The sequence below is a fragment of the Magallana gigas genome, chromosome 8 (assembly GCF_963853765.1).
Source record: "Magallana gigas chromosome 8, xbMagGiga1.1, whole genome shotgun sequence".
Taxonomy (NCBI): Eukaryota; Metazoa; Mollusca; class Bivalvia; order Ostreida; family Ostreidae; genus Magallana; species Magallana gigas.
Genome location: NC_088860.1, coordinates 18,690,285 through 18,710,582, shown reverse-complemented (window position 1 = coordinate 18,710,582; position 20,298 = coordinate 18,690,285). Strand labels below are relative to the sequence as shown.

Sequence of the window (20,298 nt, the reverse complement as noted above, 5' to 3'; positions counted from 1 at the left end):
TATCAACTTCTAATGTACACGCTTTTTTAAAACTTGAGCCACTTTATGTTTGTTTTAGTCACTGTTTTTTTCTTTGGAGGTTGATAGTTAGGAGGCGCTCCGTTAGTTTGTTTTTTAACTACATATCCACTGCCGCTCTGTTCTTCGGAACGTTTCATCATTTCCTTATTGTGGATGAAAGATGTTGGAGTTTGAATGTCCTTCAATGCTTGATAAAATTGTCGATATCCGGTAGGAGTTCCTTTTGAATAAGGGGTCAGCGCATGTTTCAGCAAATCGGTGATATGCGAGCCTTCGATGGCGCTGTCTTTGTAAATCAAATTTCCATTGTCTTTCCAAGACAATACGTCACCGCCGTACTGAGATAAGAATTTAAGCAATCCTTTGGCTTTATTCTGAAATTTAATTGGAATAACGTGTTCCAAGATTTCGAGAACGAGCATCTGAGTGGGAATATCTTTGTCAGTAGGTGCGTCCTTCTCCGTCTCCAAGATTGTCTCCATACTCTTCGGGGGATGATCCTTCCATTGAATCAGTTTTGGGTATTTTTCCTTTGGAACGAGTACTAGTTCTTGAGCCATTTTGAAAAAGATGTAGTGCAGGTTTGATCAGACGAGGTATGATGCTCTGATGCTTTAACAAAAACTTTTTACTTTGAGACTTGTTCACTGTTCTGCTCACAAGGGTACTTATGACATTTTTGTATGGATACAGAGTTTTTATGTACTGCTTAGAGACCGGAATATTCCCCTTGTAAACATTAAACATCACCTCGCACAAAGTCGGCATTTGAGATGGTGTCATGGTCGATAACAGTGCTCGTCGCTGTTTCGTGCTCGTAGTGTATAATAGATCCAGAAAGGACAGAGGCGTTTTAACTACACTACAAATTTATCTTTTCTTCGTCAACTCAAAATGAATCCAACAAATATCTTTCCTCACTTAAAATCGCCTTTAATTAAAACTTCTGGTATTATAAACTATTTCAACCCAACTCTAATAATCAATAAACAGGACGACATGAAGGGTGTTTTCTGTTTAAATGTTAACTGCAAGAGGATTTTTTTTTTCATAATCAACATTGATATTATGTAATTAGTATATTTTTTTTCTTATTCTATATTCTAATTAGCAAAAACTATGTAAATAAGGCTCCAAACAAGCAAATGAGGATGCTTTTCAATAACCTTTTTTATTATGCTTAAACTGTGACTTTTTTTTATTATTTTGATGTATACATATATTCTCCTTCGGCATCCAGTCACGTGGTGTCATGTGAGATATGCTTGCTAGTTCCCAGATCAGTTTTGCTGCTATTCCCAGTGCGAGCGCACGTGCTTTGGTTATAATTGTTATCGTGAAATTTAATTTACGCGGAATTTTACATTGTGAAATATGACTGATTCGTTACTGCAAAGATTGGCTAAAGAATTGGAAGTTGACGAACATTTGGATATATCTACTGAGGTGGCAAATGCCCCGAGTAATCTCGGAAGTCCTCAAAAAACAAGTACTCCGATAAAGGAACAGCAATCTGTTCCGGAGTCATTAAGCGATTCGATAAAGTTTCTGATCGAATCACAACAAAGACAGTTTCAAGAATTTCAGTCTTTGGTGATTGAGGAAATCAAATCCACAAATGCGCGGATTGACACTTTTTGTGAGGAGCCCGCTACCAAGAAAAGAAAATCATCTAACGATGATATAGAGATAGATAATCTCTCTGTAGAAGGAAACTCTTCGCAAGATAGAGAGGAAACTAAGCCAGACGGTAATATTTCAATTTTGTCTAAACTTTCAGACAAATTCACTTCTTCCGAAAAGACGGGGCCGTGTATTAATTCAGAACTATCTAAAATTCTGAAATCTATTGTTCGCGATCGGCAAACAAAAAAGGATGATGAAAAAAGAAGAACTGATCTATTGGAGAAGAATCCTCGGCCCGAAAATTGTGATTACCTCTCTACTCCGAGGGTTAATCCCGAAATTTGGAGAAAGATTTCGACGACTACGAGATCAAAGGATATTGAATTTCAGAAAACACAATCCTCTCTTCTCCGGGCTTTTGGACCTGTTGCGTATGTTCTGGAAAAACTGGTTGAAAAGGATCCAAAAGGCGAAAATGAGGAAATTTCACCGCTAATCGAAAGTCTAATAGATACCGTGGTTCTCCTTTCTATGGCTAATGATGACATGAATGAATATCGAAGGAACAACATCAAGCCTGATCTGCACACGGATTATAGATCCTTGTGTTCTAACCAGGTTCCGGTGACGGAAATGCTTTTTGGAGATAACATTGCCGATCAACTAAAATTGATTCAGGAAGCCAACAAAGTTGGAAAGAAAGTTGACAAATATCAATCGTCAACAAAGCCTTTTTTAGGATCAAGGCCTTCTTGGACAAATGGATCCAAGAAGGGAAAGACGGGGTGGGGAAAACAAACCCGAGACAACACCCAGTCATCCGTATGGAACAAGGGCAGCAGTGTGCGGACCCCTTACAAAGCAAAGAAGTTCTAGACTCGCAGGTCAGTGCACACATTGCTGGTCGTATATCAAAGTATATAAAATACTGGCAAGAATTGACATCAGATACTTATATTCTTGATATTGTTAGAGGATATAAAATTGAATTTAGTGAAATTCCATATCAGACAAGGGCTAGACCCACAGTTGCTTGTAAGCGTGATTCAGAAATAATTGAAGATCTCATTCTTTCCTTCGAGAAGAAGGGCATTATTCGCAAAGCTAACCATTGTGATGATCAATTTATATCTACGGTTTTCACGGTACCAAAATCCGACGGATCCTTTAGACTTATTTTAAATCTTAAAGATCTCAATGAATTTGTTGTGTACAAACATTTCAAAATGGAACATTTTCAGTCTGTTTTAAATATTATGACTCAGAATTGTTACATGGCTAAGATCGATTTGAAAGACGCATACTACACGGTTAATGTGCACCACGAGTTTAGAAAATTTATGAGATTTATTTGGAAGGGCAATGTTATGGAATACACATGTCTGGCAATGGGACTAAGTTCGGCACCAAGAGTTTTTACAAAATTGTTAAAGCCAGTATTTGCTTCGTTAAGATCAAAAGGATTTATCTCTGTAGTTTACATTGACGATGTGTATTTACAGGGTGCAACGTTTAAAGAATGTGTAGACAATGTGTTCTACACATGTGATCTTTTGAAAAAATTGGGATTTATCATACATGAAGAGAAGTCTATTTTTAAACCTACGCAGTCATTTGCATTTTTAGGATTTGAAATTAATTCTGTTGAAATGACAATAAGTCTGACTGATAAGAAGATAGCTACTTTGCGACAAAAGATTAAGTTTATTCAACAAAATTCGTACACAATTCGCAATATTTCAGAACTCTTGGGATTATTAACTGCTTATTCAGTGGCAATTCCTTACGGAATGTTGTTTTCTAAGACGATTGAAATTGAGAAGATTGAAGCATTGTCAAAGAGTTTTGGAAATTTTGATTCTCCTATGAAATTATCAGAGAGGGCTTATTATGATATGATGTGGTTTTATGACACTGTGTTGAACACTTGTGCTCCGATAAGACGTATTAATCCTCAAATTGAGTTATTCACGGATGCATCGTTATCCGGATGGGGCGCAGTATTACGTGATTCTAAAACTGGGGGTAATTGGACAGAATCAGAGGTTGCTTATGCCCCGAATATTAATTATTTAGAATTGTACGCAGTCTTTTTAAGACTGAAGAGTTTTTTATCAATTCTTTGTGGAAAACATATAAAGATTCATATTGACAATTCAACTGCTGTTGCTTGTATCAATCATTTCGGGTCAACAAGATCTTCAAAATGTAATGATATTACAAGAAAAATTTGGCTATTAGCTAAAGCTAACGACATATGGATTTCAGCGGCTTATTTGCCGGGTAAAGATAACATTGAGGCAGATTTTGAGAGTCGGAAATTTAGAGACGACACAGAATGGATGTTGAATTCAAATATATTTGATGCATTGTGTAAAAGATTATTTTTTCCAAGTGTTGATTTATTTGCATCTCGTATAAACACTCAGTTAAAAAATCCTGACCCAGGATCGTTAGCTTTTGATGCATTCACAATTAATTGGCAACAGTTTTCTACCATTTATGCATTTCCTCCTTTCAGCATTATAGACAGAGTGTTACAGAAAATAAAGCAAGACAGGGCCGAAGGAATTTTAATTGTTCCGTGTTGGGAAACACAGTTATGGTTTCCGGTGCTAATGAGGATGTGTGTAGCTCCGCCCATAAAGATTCCGAACAGCTCAAAGACATTGAAGTTACCGAATCGGCTGTCTGCGATTCACTCGCTTCACAACAAACTCCACCTCCTCGCTTGTCATGTGTCCGGCAATTATACGAGGGACGCGGTTTATCAGAGGAATCAGTTTCAATCATTATGAAGTCCTGGCGAAGGTCTACTCATAAACAGTATGGCATTTATATAAACAAATGGTTTCAGTTCATAGATGGGAAAGTTGATCGATCTGATAAAGTTTCTGTGAACTTGGTAATTGAATATTTAACTTCACTTCATAAATCAGGACTTAGTTATAGTGCGTTAAATACAGCAAGGAGTGCTTTATCTTCCTTTGTCTGTTTAGATGATGACTCGAATTTAGGGGAACATTCGTTAGTCAAAAGATTTATGAGAGGAGTGTTTAACATAAATCCCAGTTTCCCACGTTATTCCAGTACATGGGATGTTAGACAAGTGTTAGATTATTTAGTTAGTTTAGGCAAAAACCGACACATGTCATTATTAAGTTTATCAATGAAATTGGTCATGCTATTGGCCTTAGTTTCAGGACAAAGACTGCAGACATTGAAAGCGTTAAACATTGAGTTTATGACTGTCAATGAGCATTCTTCTGTAATAATTTTTGATGTTAAGGAATTAATGAAACAGAGCAGACCAGGTTTTCATTTGAAACCTCTTCAATTTAAGCATTATGTAGATAATCCTTGTATTTGTGTTGTTTCTTGTATTTTAGATTACTTAGATAGAACAAAGGTGTTTAGAAATAATGTTTCTCAATTGTTAATTTCAACTCAAAAGCCGTATAAAGCGGTATCTACTGATACTTTAGCTAGGTGGCTTAAGTTGTGTTTACAGAACGCCAAGATAGATACTGATATCTATAAGGCGCACAGCACTCGGGCGGCATCTTCGAGTGCGGCGAAATCATCAGGTGTTCCGATTACTACGATCATGGACAGTGTTGGTTGGACATCTGCTCAGACTTTTGCGAAATATTATGACAAAAACATTGAAAGTGATGTTTGTTTTTCTTCAGGAATTTTGTCAAAAATGAAGAAATAGTCGCATTGTACAAATAAATATTGTAATTGTCTTGGAAGTACGTTTTTACTTTATCCTTTAATCATGTATCAATCGACTTTAAAGTCTCACATGACACCACGTGACTGGATGCCGAAGGAGAATTGATAAATTAAAGGAGACTTACTTGTAAGGCGAACTTTGTTTGAAATTCTCCGAGGCATTCAGGAACGTGGGGGCAGGTGCCCGACCCTGTCCCACCCTTATATAAGTTTTGTTATTAATTTGCAATTTATTCAAATTATTATTCAGTTTTCGATTGATCACATGATTCTTTAAATACTGATCTGGGAACTAGCAAGCATATCTCACCTGCCCCCACGTTCCTGAATGCCTCGGAGAATTTCAATCAAAGTTCGCCTTACAAGTAAGTCTCCTTTAATTTATCAATTAAAGGGATAAATCATAAAAGGTAACAACTTTAAATAAAAAAAGGGGAGGGTTTGTTTTAGCAGCAATAAAATTATATCACTTACTAGGGACACTACAAATTTATCTTTTCTTTTCTTCGTCAACTCAAAATGAATCCAACAAATATCTTTCCTCACTAAAATCGCCTTTAATTAAAACTTCTGGTATTATAAACTATTTCCGCCCAACTCTAATAATTAATAAACAGGACGACATGAAGGGTGTTTTTATATTCAAATATTAACTGCAAGAGGATTTTATTTATTATCAACAGTGTATATTAGTATATTTTTGTTTTTTAGCCTATATACTTCAATATTACAGAAAATATGTAGATAGGGCTCCCCACAAGCAAATGGGGATGATATTTAGGACATTTTTTTAATTGCTCAAACTGTGACTTTTTTGGTTATTTTGATGCATACATATATTTAAGAGATGAATCAAAAAAGGTAACACTTTAAATAAAAAAAGGGAAGGGTTTGTTTTAGCAGCAATAAAATTATATCTCTTACTAGAGACACTACAAATTCATCTTTTCTTCGTCAACTCAAAATGAATCCAACAAATATCTTTCCTTACTTAAAATCGCCTTTAATTAAAACTTCTGGTATTAAAAAACTATTTCCGCCCAATTCTAATAATCAATAAATAGGACGATATGAAGGGTGTTTTCTGTTCAAATGTTAACTACAGGAGGATTCTTTTAATTTTCAACAGTGTATAATAGTCTATTTTTTTAAAAGCTTAAATACTTTAATATTACAAAAAATATGTAGATAAGGCTCCCCACAAGCAGAGAGAGATATGCGAGTGAGAAGGGAGAGATTATGGGATTATAGACCTATTTTTGTCAAAAAATAAAAATGATAAAAATATATACCTATACCCGGTACATGTATATGCCACTGATTAAAAAGGTTGTCAGTTACTAGATTCTTTTTGTATTTCTTGTTCTTTCTTCATACTATTGAACAACGGCAGAAAATAACTTTTACCGAGTCCAACATTGAAGTTTGGGAGTTTTTGAAGGAATTCTCTCACCCCTCATTTATGTTAAATAAAGAACACGAGCAAGCTCATGCGCCCACATTACTTGACCATGCTACATATGGGTCATTTTTAAAAAAGTGGATTTTCTCAAGCACCACTTGTTAAAAAACAAAGTACTTAAAGTACTTAAAACCAAATTGAATTTATCATATATTGTATTATGCATATCATGGTGTCAGGACATAACAAAAATCTTCCGGACAAGTAATAAATAACACAAAAGACACATTTTAAATGTTGAGACATCTTATTTACTGAATTCAGCCTACTCAGTCTCAGTTTCATAGACAATTGATTTTAATTAGTTATTTTGTACAAAAGATTGTTCCAATTCTTCTTTTTTCGGTGTTTTCAAGTTTTTACAAAACATTTTGTACATTGTATACAAAACATGAATTGTTTTCGTTGTCATCACTCAACCACTTTCGTTCTCATCCCTTTTTTTGGCTCAACAATGCCGGTAATCACATATTGGTCTTCGGCAATAGCGTCGTGTTCCAGTTTTAGGCCCGTTAACTTTTCCTCTTCTTCAAATACATCCTTACATTGAGGAATGCATTCGAGACGATTTTTAAATCCTAATCTGTAAAAAAGATTGGGTCTTCTAAGTTTTCCCCATATTTCCGTCTTTTTATCAGGTTGCTTGGCATGCTTTATTTGTTCTTTAGAATTGCGGATGGTCCTCTTAATGTTGGTTAAACTTAAACAAAAGTCTTTGTTCACCGTACTTTTTGGGAACGCTTTTTCTGTTATCCATTTGATGGTCAAATACTCGAATTCAACATAGGAGAGTAGGGACAAATTGTTGGTAAACATTTTTTTGTTATACATCATTGCCAAGTACGGGGTGTTTGTAAAAGGGTGATACAATTTATTTTTTCTAATTGTGTTTCCTCTTGATACCGTGTCTAGCGTTAGAAATATTTGGTTTGAAATGGGATGACGTACTCTTCCAATCATCTGTAACATTTCTCCGATGGGAGGGGTGACCCATTCTGCATTTTTGTTCACATTAGAAATCACTCCATAGACGCAATAAAAATGATTGCGAATGTCGATGGAGTGTCCTGCTGATATGGCCGATGTGTAAACGACCACGTCGTACTTTAAGAAATCAGGGATGTTGGAGTTAAAGGTCGAATTGCTCTGAATAGCGAGAACTCTTTTGTTGCTAAACAATTTTACAATGGTGTCGACCCACACCCTTGTAGGAACGGCAACGGCAATTTTTTTCCCCTGATCATGCACGTGGTGCATCATGTTTAATAAAAATGCGTTACCATAGTTCAAGGGGGTCCTTGTATTGTCGTCCATGACTTCTATGTACTTTCCAAATGTGTATTTATCGTTAAATAGCGGTACGATGACTTTGGATTGGACAGGACCGGCAACTAATTGCAAAGCATTTATGGATTTTTTTTCACCCACTCTTTGAAATTGTTGTAAACTTTCGGGAGAAGACAATCGGACTGGAAAATTACATTCTTCCCCATGTTTCAACATTTCGCACATGCCTCTTGTAAGAATGAGTGTAGAAGTACTAAACATGGCATCCATAATCAAGACTTTAGACCTTAAGCTGGAAACAAATTCCCCAAGAAGGTCTAAAGTTTCAAATGGATGCACGTCCTCCATTTCTAAATTTCCCATAGTGGTCTCGGCTTCGTCAATCACCACGAGGTCGTAATCGTTATCTTTGACCTTGCCAAGTGAATTGATTACGACCACGTGAACGGTTGTTCCTTCTTCATTAAAATAGGTCGGGGGCGAGGTTACTATTTCTACGTTATCTTTAACGGATAACCCCTCTTTAATTCTCTTCCTCAGTTCTTCAGCCAGTTTTCTTCTTCCTATCACGTACAATACCTTTGATCCCGATGGTAGTTTTTTTATCAATTGTATTGCATGGTGGGTTTTTCCGGAGCCCATTATACCCGAAATTAATTCAACGACGCTTTTGTTGTTCAGGTCTAAACACGAAAAGTCTGTGACCTCGTTGAACGTTGGCATTGGTTTGCACAGCATTTCTGGAATGCCTTTTTTCCAAACGGGTTGGTACATGTACTCATTGTATACTTTGGTTGGAACAGAAGACACATCGATGTTCAAACCGATCCTTTTTAAAAACGCCATGTGTTTTGACCGAGATATAAGATCAATTTTAGAAAAAATGAAATCGTAGTTTCTCTCAGCCTTGTCAGGCAGTAAATGGTTCATCCATTGAATGACGTGTTCTTTGGGCGGATCGTAGATGGCAATCACGGCATTTAAGAATCGAAAATACCAATCGAAATTTTGGTGACGTAGCATTTTTCCATTTATTTCGAACCAATGATTTACTTTAAGATTCTCAAAATATTCCATGGTTTCAACGTCTTTTAAACACCGATCATCGTCTCTGCTCGGTAGCACCGTGTCAATGTAATGCTGTTTTTGCCTTGGCGTAAAAGGGTCCTCCATGTGAATTAATCTTTGAAATTCTTCATCTTTGGGAAGTTTTACCATCACGTAATTTGTAGCAAATCGACCGGAAATAAAAATGGGATCCAGCAAACATTCGTACCCCTCTAATTCCTCTACTATCTCAAACGGAGAACAATCTGCCTCCGGTTTCGTCTGCCCGGGAAGTCTCATCAACCTGTTTTTAGTATAAACGGCGCCGTCATAGGCAAAATTATACATTCTTTTGGACAAGATTTTGTAATCCGAAATTTCTTCTATTTTCTCTCCGTCTTTTTGCTCTGAAACCCAACTCTTAAAAGCTTTCATAAAAGAAGCATGCTCTTCTTTATTTTTAAAAAGAAGAGTTTCGTAAATAACATGGTATGAATGTTTGTATTTTACTTCTTCTAACCCGGTATCACGGTTAATTATTTTCTTGTTTCTGGACCCCTTTGTTACGAAAAGATTGGATTTTACATTATAGTGCCAAAGTTTAAGAAAGCGGTCAAACAAGTCTAATACGATATAGAGTTTGTTATTTTTGTTTGATTCGCTTCGATCGCTCATCCATTCTACGTCAAAATAATGGCGTCTTTTTTCATCTCGCACCACCTCGTAAAGATTTTCATTATCCTTGACTATCTTTTCCATCAACTCGTGTTCGTTACATACATGATCTCGCGATCGATGAAAAGAACTACATTGTGCAAACCAATACTGCTTATAAGGTGATGAACTGGAAACGTCCTGTGCAATTCTAACTTGCCCGATATTACATTGATAAGGCCCCTTTTTGTTACTTTTGTATAACATTTCAATGAATCCAACCATTTTCCTTTGACAGTCTTCTTCTTTTTGGAAAGGTTTTCCATCTTTTTGGAAAGGTTTTCCATCTTTTTGGAAAGGTTTTACGGCGTCGTATCCAAGTATAGACCACTTGCAGATATCTTTAATGCCTTTCATGTCCTTGTTTGTTACTCTCTGAAGGTCGACATTAAAAATTTTTTTCATCCGCTGTTCAAAACTTTGAATCGTTATTACTTTGTGTGTATTGTTGGTCAATGTTAAATATTTACTATCCACGGTAATGTTGACTCGTGTTTTTGTTTTTATCCATTGAATCATTTTATCAAATTGCGATTTAAGTATAAAAACCGCCAAAAACATAACACTTTTTTCACTGTTAATTTTAATTCGCATATTTTTTTAAAATTATATAGGTCAGGCTCTCTACAAGCAAGTGAGGATGATTTTAATTAGTTTTTTCTTTTGGCTAAAACTGTTACCTTTTTATTTGTAAGATTTTAAATTAAAAAAGGGTTTGTTTTAGCAGCAATAAAATTATATCACTTACTAGGGACAGTACAAATTTATCCTTCCTTTTCAACTTGAAATGAATCCAACAAAAATATTTCCTTACTGAAAATCGCCTTTTATTAAATCTTCCGGTAAAATAACCTACTTCCGCCCAACTCTAACAATCAAAAAACAGAATGACATGAAGTGTGTTTTCTGTTCAAATGTTAACAGCAAGAGGATAAAACATCGTTTCTCCCCGTCTTTTATAAACTTTTAGCAATCCTGCTCATGCGCAATAAACCAGCCAATCAGATTATCCAACATTCTATATTTAGAGGTCACGTCATCAAGCTAACATTGACTCGGATACCGATGGAGCGTAGTGATTGCATCAAATCGATGCAATTATTCGCCGGAAGCGCGCATTTGCCAGGGGTGAAGCAACTAAAGTTGAATCCGTTAAAATTTATCATTAAATTTATTATTTAATGCATCAAATCGCCTTAAGTTGAATGAAAAGTTGTTTTTTATTGTAATATATTTTTAATTTTTAAGTAATCTTAAGTGTGTATGCGATCGTAAAAAATAGTTCAAATAGATTTGTTTACATACAGGGTTACTGCTTACTTACGCGCAGACGACAGTGTCACGACAGAGAACATGACCTCTTTTGAAGACTGTGTTGTATTTGCTTCCAAAGCGTTGGACTTGGACTTTTCTTTGAAAGACAAGCAACTTGAAACACTTCGTGCATTATATAATGGACATGATTGTGTCTCAGTTATGCCAACTGGATGTGGCAAAAGTGTGATTTTCCAGTGTCTTCCATGGCTGTTTCAGTGCAAACGAGGTCTACAATACCCATTAATTACCCTTGTTGTGAGTCCTTTGACGTCATTAATGCAAGACCAAGTGATGACTCTATGTGAAAAAGGAATTAAAGCCTGTTTTTTGAATTGTGAAGGTATGTGATATTGATTGACATTTGTACAGTGTATTAACATTTATTCTGCTAAAAAACATTGTACGACTGAAAGAGTGTTGATTTGTATTTCCTTTCTCTGCAATACAAAGTTAAAACCAGCCAACCCACTGTAGGATTTCCTATTTTAATAAGCAAATTTTGTCTCCAAATTGCTGATTCTGATGTCCAATGAATAAAATTTATAAATCTGTCAGTTAGGTACCCATGGAAGCACTTACAAATTAAGAGGCGAAGAAGAAAACGATTCAGATGATGACCAAGATAAAACGGATGTCCATGTATCATGTTCCACATCCCTAATAGATTTGCAGAGAGGAGCGTACAACATAATCTACGCTCACCCTGAAACTCTGCTTAACAACAAGAATATCTCATCAATGCTGAGATCCAAACTGTACAAGCAGAGAGTCTGTGCTGTTGTGATTGATGAAGTTCATATGATGTCAGAATGGTGTGCATTTATTCATTAAAAAATATTACCTAGCGTTAAGTGCTTGTCTCTTGAAATAAATTAATAAAATTTAGATTATATATAATTATTTACAATAATTGTCCATTACATTCTTGCTGGATAAACCGGAAGTAGATTACATATATGACATTAATAAATAATAACAATTATTATCAAGTTTTTAAAGGAATTGACATTTTAAACATTACAATTTATAGGTATGTCATGCAAAGAAAATTTAATTTTCATGTTTACCACAATTTTTTTTTAGGGGAATGTCATTTCGCAAGGCATTCAAGAAGTTGTCCGAGTTGGTATGTATTTTCCCCCTACCAGACACTGTGCATCTTGCTATGACAACAACAGCAACACCAACAGCAATCAAAGAACTTGTAGATGACCTACAGTTCACAGACACTACAACCATCACTGTAAATCCAGACCGTCCTAATATTAAACTTGAGGTACACAATGTGATTATCCTATGTGAGAAAAATTGAAAATATAGACTTTTGTTATTTGAACATTCTGTTATTAAATCTGTCAACAGTACCAATATTCTACATGCAAAGATATACTGTATACAGGGTTGTTTTCTTCCAATGTAATTTTTGTTTTAAATCAAACAGATACAGACACGCCTTCCAAACATCAGAAAATATGAAAAACTGGATGAATTGCTGCACCCCCTAGCCCAGGAGTTGCGCGACTTGCTTTCTTGTTTTCCTTTAACTATAGTGTATATTAATCAATTAGAAGCTTTGGGTTATTGTTATCAATACATTGAAGATTTTTTAGGTGAATTTTCATATTTTCCAGTCCATGACCCTATCCCTGAAAACAGGTTATTTGCTCAATTTCATAAAGACTATACAAGTAAAATGAAAGCTCATATAGTTTGTCAATTACGTAAAGAAAATCCTACATTAAGATTAATATTTGCCACTGTTCCTCTTGGAATGGGTTTAAATGCACCTGGCATATCTCGTGTCATTCACTTTCAGCCTCCAACAACCCTTGAGAAATATTTACAAGAGATTGGTAGAGCAGGTCATAATGGTCAACAAGCCACTGCTATTTTGTATTATAATATGAGTGACATTGCACCGAACAGAAAAGGTCTCTCAGAAGAAATCAGAAAATTTTGCTTAAATAAATGTACATGTTTAAGAAAACATCTGTTGCAATATTTTGGGTTTTCAAATGTTCTTTATTGTGGTTCACCAGAAAATTGTTGCTCTAATTGTCAGAAGAAGTGAATTTGTGTATGCTTTTTTGTTGCTTCCTACTTGTATGAAGTATGGTTCATTTGTATTTAAAAATCTTAATTACTGTATTAAAGCAAATATGACAATATAAAAACTGTATTGCAAATGCAGATATATCCTTTCAATTGGACATTGCCTTTGGGTAGTTGTGTTAAACAGAAAGCAATAAAATGTAGACAGTCTTATTACTGCATGCACTACAGTGTGTGTGAATAAATATGCAATATTATCAAAATTTGTTTTAATTGTTATTGAACCATATACTGCATTCCTGTAAAGAAAAACTCATGTGTGTAGTAAACACAGGTAATTGTAAATATTCAATATTTACATCTGCAATTAGATATATAAATCAAAACAAATCCATTTATTCATCATCATCATCACTTTCTCTGTCGTCAGTGGTAGGAACACCTCGTTTAAGTCTGTCAACAGTGTTCATAACACACATTTCAAAATTTTGTTGATTAAAACTATATGGACTTTTGGACCAGGAGTGTTTTGCCATGGATTGTTGTTCTTTAAAATGTCTAAGATCTGTTGAACATCTTGGTCACATGGTCGGGCTTTGTGAGTTGTGTGAAAATTCTGTGTCGATGTCATTGCACAAAGGTTGTCGGAAATGCTGTGAATAACTGGTGCCACTTTGGAAATTTTCACAATTGGGTATAGTCCACTAATACATTTTCCATAGCCTGTAATGTTAACATAATGTCACACAGAATTCTCCCTAATTTTCGTTCAGCAACGAGTGATCCCTCAAACTGAAGCTACACAAGTTGTCCATCTTCGGTCCGAGTTTCGTGGTTTGATGTCAGATTCGTTTTCCCGCAAAATCCGTCTGTTTACGTCAACCCCTGAAAAAGAAAGTGAAAGTAGTAAACTCCTGCCTATCAGTGAAGCATCAAATAACACAAAATAGTTCCATACACTTTCAGGTTAAATCACATTTTGCTTAATATACTTACAGGAAAAATGATCCTCACTTACAAGTATGATGTTCATAATAATACATAGCTTCATTATTTTTTTATGTAGTCTGCTAATAAAGGAACTTTTAATTTTAATGGCACTTCTTTGTTGTCCTACCGATTCTAAAAATAGTTGAAGGGATAAACCCAATTCCATTTTCTGTTTTATTTGCACCTAGACCCCGAATCAAATCCTTTAACATTTTAACCTGATTTTCTTTTTCAATATCAGCAGCTTTGTTGTGTCCCGGCCTTCCAGTTGGGTTTATGAAAGATGCTGCCCTAACTTTCAGTGCCATTTTTGGTGTCAATAGAGTTTCAGTTTTCAGAACATAGTCTATGCACTCAGTCATGTACTTGGACAAAGAAGAATGGGAGTAGAAGAGTGGCATCATATATTTCAGGGTATGTTGGTTAGGTATATGTTACCTTCCGAAATTGCATCTTGCAGGGTACAAGAAGCAAAAAACCAGTTGAGAAAGTTTATGGTATAGTTGTGCAGTTCATCAGAAGGTGGTTTAACTTCTTTCTCTGTAACTGGTATTTGTCTGTCTGATAAGTTGAAAGTACATCCATTACGTACTTGATCAGTACTTGCCTTAAGATGGTACAATTCTTCACCGATTGATATTTTGATGGTAATTTGGTTTTCATTTACAGGTGATTCTATCTGACATGGGTTCATATTTCCTGCGCAAACTTGCACTACTAAACTTCTAGGCTGACCATTCTCCTATTAAAATTGAATTTACAATATTAATTAGGTATATAAATACCGGTACCTATTTGTTTTTAAGTGTTATTCATACTACTTAATTTTCATATATACCATACCTCTGTGTCTTGCTGCAATGGTGGAATGAAGGTTTTCCTCAATACACGGTCCATAACAGTACTGAAAATGTCACCTCTTCTCTCCAGATGAAGCATCTTCACATTATCTGGGATGCTATCATGGATTGGCGAATCATGCAGATTCTGCATTCCAAAGAGTTCTATTACCAGGGATAGTAGATAAGCAGTCCCAGCACAATCCACAAATTGCTCATGTGCCTGTTGAATTTTACAAAAATGAAATGCAGTGTGTTTGAACTAGATACTTTTGGTGGGGTAATTAAATATAGAGATTATGTTTATACCTTGAAATGAACTTTAACCTTTCCATTGACATTGCTCCTCTGGATGACCATTTTCAGGTGTGCTAGTGTAGCTTTATCCGTAGCCTTGTTTAGCTTTAAAAACTTTTTGCATAATTTCTATGGAAAAAAATTCCAATAATATATGTAATATATTTTGTATAATTATAATCGTATGTTCAGTACCATGATACAACAACATTTTTAGCTAGAGAGCAAATCAAAGTAATATATCAATCATATTACTTCTAAAAAATCTTGCAGGGTGTGAAATAATTCAATGATGAAGGGATTTAATCTTTCAACAGCAGTATGTGCACCTTTCCTTAGTGCCCCTCAAGTCGTACCCTGGTAAGCTGATCGCCACCCACTGGGACTTGTAACTTATCAAGTTCACCTCCTATGAAATAAAATAAATGAGTGCTTAAATAATTTTAAAGAACACCTTTAACACTATTGTCTAAATATTTATGATAATATTGCTAGTGTTTAACATTAAACAAAAATTACCTCTACCAGCTTTAGCATAGATTCTGTTCATGTCCTCAACATAACTATCTAGTATGTGAAGACAATCAGAGTAGCATGCCTCGTTTTTTAAAAGAACTGGAAGCATAAATATTTGGGATGCTGTTGACATCTCCTGTTGCAGATTGTGTGGAATATGATCTGGAATAACTTTGTCCATCCACTTAAACTCTGGCATGTGGTACACAATTTTTCTTCCAAGTAGGACTTTAAGGTAATTCTTGAATTGAATATTCTCTGCTGGTGTTGGGATGAAGTTCATATATGATAACTGATTACTGTCGCCCACTGGGGATCTTTCATTCAGGTCTTCTAGTTTAGCTGATACTCGATCTGCAACCCAGTCTGATGCAAAGAAATGGTAGTCCTTGGCCTTGTTGTTCATTCTCACATCATTGGTGTCTACGCGAAGGTCCAAGTTGTCACCATTCAATTTTCCATCAATGCCTAACAAGAAGAAGGAATTTATTTTGTAAGAGCATATAGGCAATACCTGGTAGCTATATGAGGAACTTTTTTTAACCATGCAAAGCAATTGCATTTATAAAGTTTACCTGAGGATATTGTTTGGATTAAGTTTTCTTCAGAATGAGTGGCAAATGAGTCCAGAAGCTGTTGCTTGGAATTGTCAGACAGTATTATGTGAACTTTATTAAGAACACCAAGAAGCTATAAAAAATTCACCATTATTCTTCAATATAAAAAGTCTCGCACAAACTATATTTATATTAAGTGAATTAAAATTTATTATTATACAAAGGCTGCAAATTAGAGTACCTTGCAGATATAAATAAAAACTCAGGAGTTTATACCGTTATCAACAACATTAAATAAAAACTCACCTTTTCAAGGAATGTATGTTAATATTGGGATGCATGGTCAATTAAATTCATGCAATGAATTCATGCAAACATTGTCTCGTGCAGTTGCAGAACTGCGTGTTAAAAATTAGTAGCGCTAAAATGATATAGTCAGTCACACAGAGTTATTTTTCTTTCAATACAAATGAAATTCCACACAATAATGATGACAATGAATTATACAGAATATAGATGAGTGGACAACCACCAGTTGAAAATATGATATTGGATTAGATGACAAAACATTACAATATCGAGAACCTGCTATGTAAAAAAGTATATTGTATGGCGTTTTTCTCTGTGAACTGCTTACAGAACTGGAGTACAGTATGCTTTGTATCCCATGATCTGATGAATATATCATTTCAGAAGTAAATTGCAAATACAAAAGGTTTCATTTTCACCATTTTGCTTTTTGCAATACAACTGAAATTTAAGAATAAAAATTCTTCAACAAACTAGCTACAATAGAAAATAAGCAAAGTTAACTCTGAAAATAGAAAATGCATTTAACAATCAAATATTTTAGAGATATACATATAACAAGTATATTCTCTTAGAATTGAATATGCATTATTATATACCAGTAGTTTCCACTTTCCAGTCATTTTTTGTAATAATTAAAATTGTATAAAATTTAAATTTTGTGGCTGCATATTCAAATCATAAAATCTATCTAAATTAAAACATGCATATATGCAACTACAGAATTATGAACAAGATATTTGATAATTTAAATATAAAACTTTTAAATAGTAAGCGAACAAGACAAACTTTAAATACCTATAAGCAACAACTGTTAAATACCTTGTTATCAGCATGATATCTGATAGCTGCTGATGTGAACAGTCGCTGTACAGCTGATATTTTGTTGTTGTTACTGTGCAAAAACATCCCATACACTGTAGCAATGATGGCGATTTTAGATGTTTCTGAAATTTTGTCACCTAATGCTGCATTAAGAATATCGTACAGAAATTCACAGTTTGATATTATTTCCTGGACAGCTTCAGTGAAAAGACAGGGGTTAGTGAGGTCCTGGGGAGTGTTTTGACTTAAAACACTTACTCCAGGAATCTTCATTTTCTGCATAAAATTTTTTACGTGAAGAACATAATGCGAGTAAGTTTCATTGGGAGCCTTTTCAAATATTTTCTTTATTTCCTCTGGGTTTTTCTTTTTATCTTGACTTTCTGTTTCTTTTTAATGTATATGCTAGATGATCATGATCAAATTTTGTTATATCTTCTTCTTCATGATCACATGTAAACAGAGATTTTCTTGATTTTGTCTGACCATGTTCATTTCTTAGCCGCAGTTTCTCCACAGATGACACCAACTGTTCCACCACAGACTGGCGCTTTGGTGTACTCACTTGTTTGATCTAGTTTAATACAAAATATGAGTGTCAATTGCAATTCTACATAATTACAACTTAATTAATTTGCACCGGAAACCCCACCAAAAATCTGAGGAATTTAATCGAGTTGTGTTAATTTAGAGTGAAAGATTGTACGTGTCATTTGACAGCATTATACATGAAGAAAAGTTAGATTAGACATATATAAACATGATAAACAGTAACTTACCTTTTCCACTGATGTCAAGATTTGATCGGCTACCTTGTATCTTTTTAAAGATTTTTCTGGCGTTGTTGTTGAAAGCCTTTTTGAACGCTGTAACTTAATTACTTTAATAGCCTGACTTCGTGCCTCTGTCTGAAATGCATCAAATGTTAAGATCTTCTTGTAACAAGGATCACACATAAACACGCTAGAAAAATCTATTTTTTCTCTGTGTAAGTCCAAAAACGACGATATCTTTGTCAATGTATCATGCTTGGAATTTAACTTGAATCCATTCAATGGAGAGAGACGACGTTTCATATCCCCACACGATACGCACTGATGTGAGGACGCCATTTTGTTTACACTTGACTACTGAAAGTAGCTCGAACCACAGGGGCTTGGTTGTTGGATAGTGAATTTTCGTAATTATTTGTTCCCGAAGAAAAAAATGATTAAAATTGGTAATCTTAATATGTGTATTTCTGTGTATTGCAATAAATAAATTCACTGAAATCCCCCGTTTCAGTCATGTTAAAAAAAGTGTTGTTGGATAGTGAATTTCCTAATTATTTGTTCCCGAAGAAAAAAATGATTAAAATTGGTAATCTTATGTGTATTTCTGTGTATTGCAATAAATAAATTCACTGAAATCCCCCGTTTCAGTCATGTTAAAAAAAGTGTATTCAATGTACATTAAAAAAAGTAAAGGGACGACACTCGCCATCTTGGATTTATAGGGGGTCCTCGTTTCAAGCTATGTTTTAAACAAGTTCTTCCATTTCTCCGACGATTTCTGACGAGATCTAGGTTGGAAAATGTTAAAATGACTTATTCCTATCGTCTGACTACATCTGTACGCTGCATAATAATCACATCGTTCCGAAATGTACTAGATACTCGCCAAACTTATCGAAAGCAACGGAAGTTGATGCAAACTCTCCATGTAATCACTGAGGAGATCCGAAAGCATTGGATAAACCAAGAGGAACATCTTTTCGCGGAATTTTTGCTCTCTCTCTCGATTTATCATATATTTTCGGAACATCTCAGTGATTATATAGAGAATTTACGTCACTCAAAAGTAAACTTTGCTTTCGATAAGTTTGGCAAGTATCTAGTACATTTCGGAATGATGTGTTTATTATGCAGCATACAGATATAGTCAGACGATAGGAATAAGTCATTTGAATATTTTCCAACCTAGATCTCGTCAGAAATCGTTGGAGAAATGGAAGAACTTGTTTAAAACATAGCTTGAAACGAGGACCCCCTATAAATCCAAGATGGCGAGTGTCGTCCCTTTACTTTTTTTAATGTAGCCTACATTGAATACACTTTTTTAACATGACTGAAACGGGGGATTTCAGTGAATTTATTTATTGCAATACACAGAAATACACATAAGATTACTAATTTTAATCATTTTTTTCTTCGGGAACAAATAATTAGGAAATTCACTATCCAACAACCAAGCCCCTGTGCTGAATGTATGTATGCAAAGAGAATAAACCGTCTATGATACGTACTGCACTCGGTGATCTGTTTTGCGTTCCTCGAGACATTTGAATTCTGCGTCAGCGATAATCCTTATCAGCCAATGAGCGCGGCCACAAGACCTTTACATTACTGATCACCTACAAATTTTTTAAAGGAATTTTCACACCTCTCATTTATGTTAAATAGAGAACACGAGCAAGCTCATGTGCCCACATAATGAATTGCAGGGTACGCATTTTAAAAACACACAAAATAATTAAAGGGGCATAACTCGCAGAAAATAATCACAAAAAATTTCAGCAAATGTATGCACATCTAAACTTTGGTCTATATAAAGTACAAAGTTTGATTAAATTCTAGTTAGTGATTTATATATATACAATAAAGGTTTCTTTGGTGACCCATGCTGGATATGAAGGTAGCGACAATGCAGAAAAATACATATA

At 34.9% G+C, this 20,298-nt stretch overlaps 4 protein-coding genes across 9 annotated transcripts in view; 2 read left to right on the top strand and 2 right to left on the bottom strand.

The window, feature by feature from the left end:
• LOC117689865 (uncharacterized) overlaps nt 1-10,857 on the bottom strand; it is a 37,212-nt gene extending 26,355 nt beyond the window's left edge. For 3 of the 5 annotated variants that reach the window (XR_010708899.1, XR_010708903.1, XR_010708900.1), the window contains exon 1: nt 10,644-10,837. Coding sequence is in view for 1 of the 5 variants with exons in the window: in XM_066070321.1 (XP_065926393.1) it covers nt 7,259-10,300 (3,042 nt within the window). In the remaining 4 variants the exon portion in view is untranslated. Of the gene's footprint in view, nt 1-7,075; nt 10,304-10,643 lie in introns of those variants that run through there. The other 2 variants (XR_010708898.1, XM_066070321.1) reach the window with 2 other exon arrangements.
• LOC117682369 (uncharacterized) lies at nt 1,244-5,391 on the top strand. The gene is made up of 2 exons (XM_066070326.1): nt 1,244-2,531; nt 4,169-5,391. The coding sequence occupies exons 1-2, from the start codon at nt 2,472-2,474 to the stop codon at nt 5,363-5,365; spliced, it is 1,257 nt and encodes a 418-aa protein (XP_065926398.1). The 5' UTR covers nt 1,244-2,471; the 3' UTR covers nt 5,366-5,391.
• Nucleotides 10,858-10,882: 25 nt separating the features above from the next.
• On the top strand, nt 10,883-13,527 carry LOC105346403 (ATP-dependent DNA helicase RecQ). Of its 2 annotated transcripts, XM_066070325.1 has the most exons (5): nt 10,888-11,023; nt 11,203-11,552; nt 11,772-12,024; nt 12,296-12,488; nt 12,654-13,527. In XM_066070325.1, exons 2-5 carry the CDS (start codon nt 11,249-11,251, stop codon nt 13,281-13,283), a joined length of 1,380 nt encoding a protein of 459 aa, XP_065926397.1. In that variant the 5' UTR covers nt 10,888-11,023; nt 11,203-11,248; the 3' UTR covers nt 13,284-13,527. The 2 variants fall into 2 exon arrangements, with proteins under 2 accessions (XP_011453251.4, XP_065926397.1); XM_011454949.4 differs by having other exon boundaries at nt 10,883-11,552.
• Nucleotides 13,494-16,593, bottom strand: LOC117689867 (uncharacterized). The gene is made up of 7 exons (XM_066070328.1): nt 16,482-16,593; nt 15,910-16,374; nt 15,646-15,799; nt 15,403-15,519; nt 15,098-15,316; nt 14,473-14,996; nt 13,494-14,149 (listed from the first exon to the last, which is right to left on the bottom strand). Exons 2-3 carry the CDS (start codon nt 16,310-16,312, stop codon nt 15,726-15,728), a joined length of 477 nt encoding a protein of 158 aa, XP_065926400.1. The 5' UTR covers nt 16,313-16,374; nt 16,482-16,593; the 3' UTR covers nt 13,494-14,149; nt 14,473-14,996; nt 15,098-15,316; nt 15,403-15,519; nt 15,646-15,725.
• Nucleotides 16,594-20,298: the final 3,705 nt, after the last annotated feature.

What these genes read in the sequence shown, in the direction of transcription:
- LOC117689867 (XM_066070328.1), bottom strand. Translation starts at nt 16,312, where the DNA reads ATGAACAACAAGGCCAAGGACTACCATTTCTTTGCATCAGACTGGGTT. An exon ending in CTATGCTAAAGCTGGTAGAG is followed by an intron (nt 15,800 to 15,909) that starts GTAATTTTTGTT and finishes TTTATTTCATAG; the next exon opens with GAGGTGAACTTGATAAGTTA.
- LOC117682369 (XM_066070326.1), top strand. Translation starts at nt 2,472, where the DNA reads ATGGAACAAGGGCAGCAGTGTGCGGACCCCTTACAAAGCAAAGAAGTT. An exon ending in AAGAAGTTCTAGACTCGCAG is followed by an intron (nt 2,532 to 4,168) that starts GTCAGTGCACAC and finishes TCCTCCTTTCAG; the next exon opens with CATTATAGACAGAGTGTTAC.
- LOC105346403 (XM_011454949.4), top strand. Translation starts at nt 11,249, where the DNA reads ATGACCTCTTTTGAAGACTGTGTTGTATTTGCTTCCAAAGCGTTGGAC. An exon ending in GTTCATATGATGTCAGAATG is followed by an intron (nt 12,025 to 12,295) that starts GTGTGCATTTAT and finishes ATTTTTTTTTAG; the next exon opens with GGGAATGTCATTTCGCAAGG. An exon ending in GTCCTAATATTAAACTTGAG is followed by an intron (nt 12,489 to 12,653) that starts GTACACAATGTG and finishes TAAATCAAACAG; the next exon opens with ATACAGACACGCCTTCCAAA.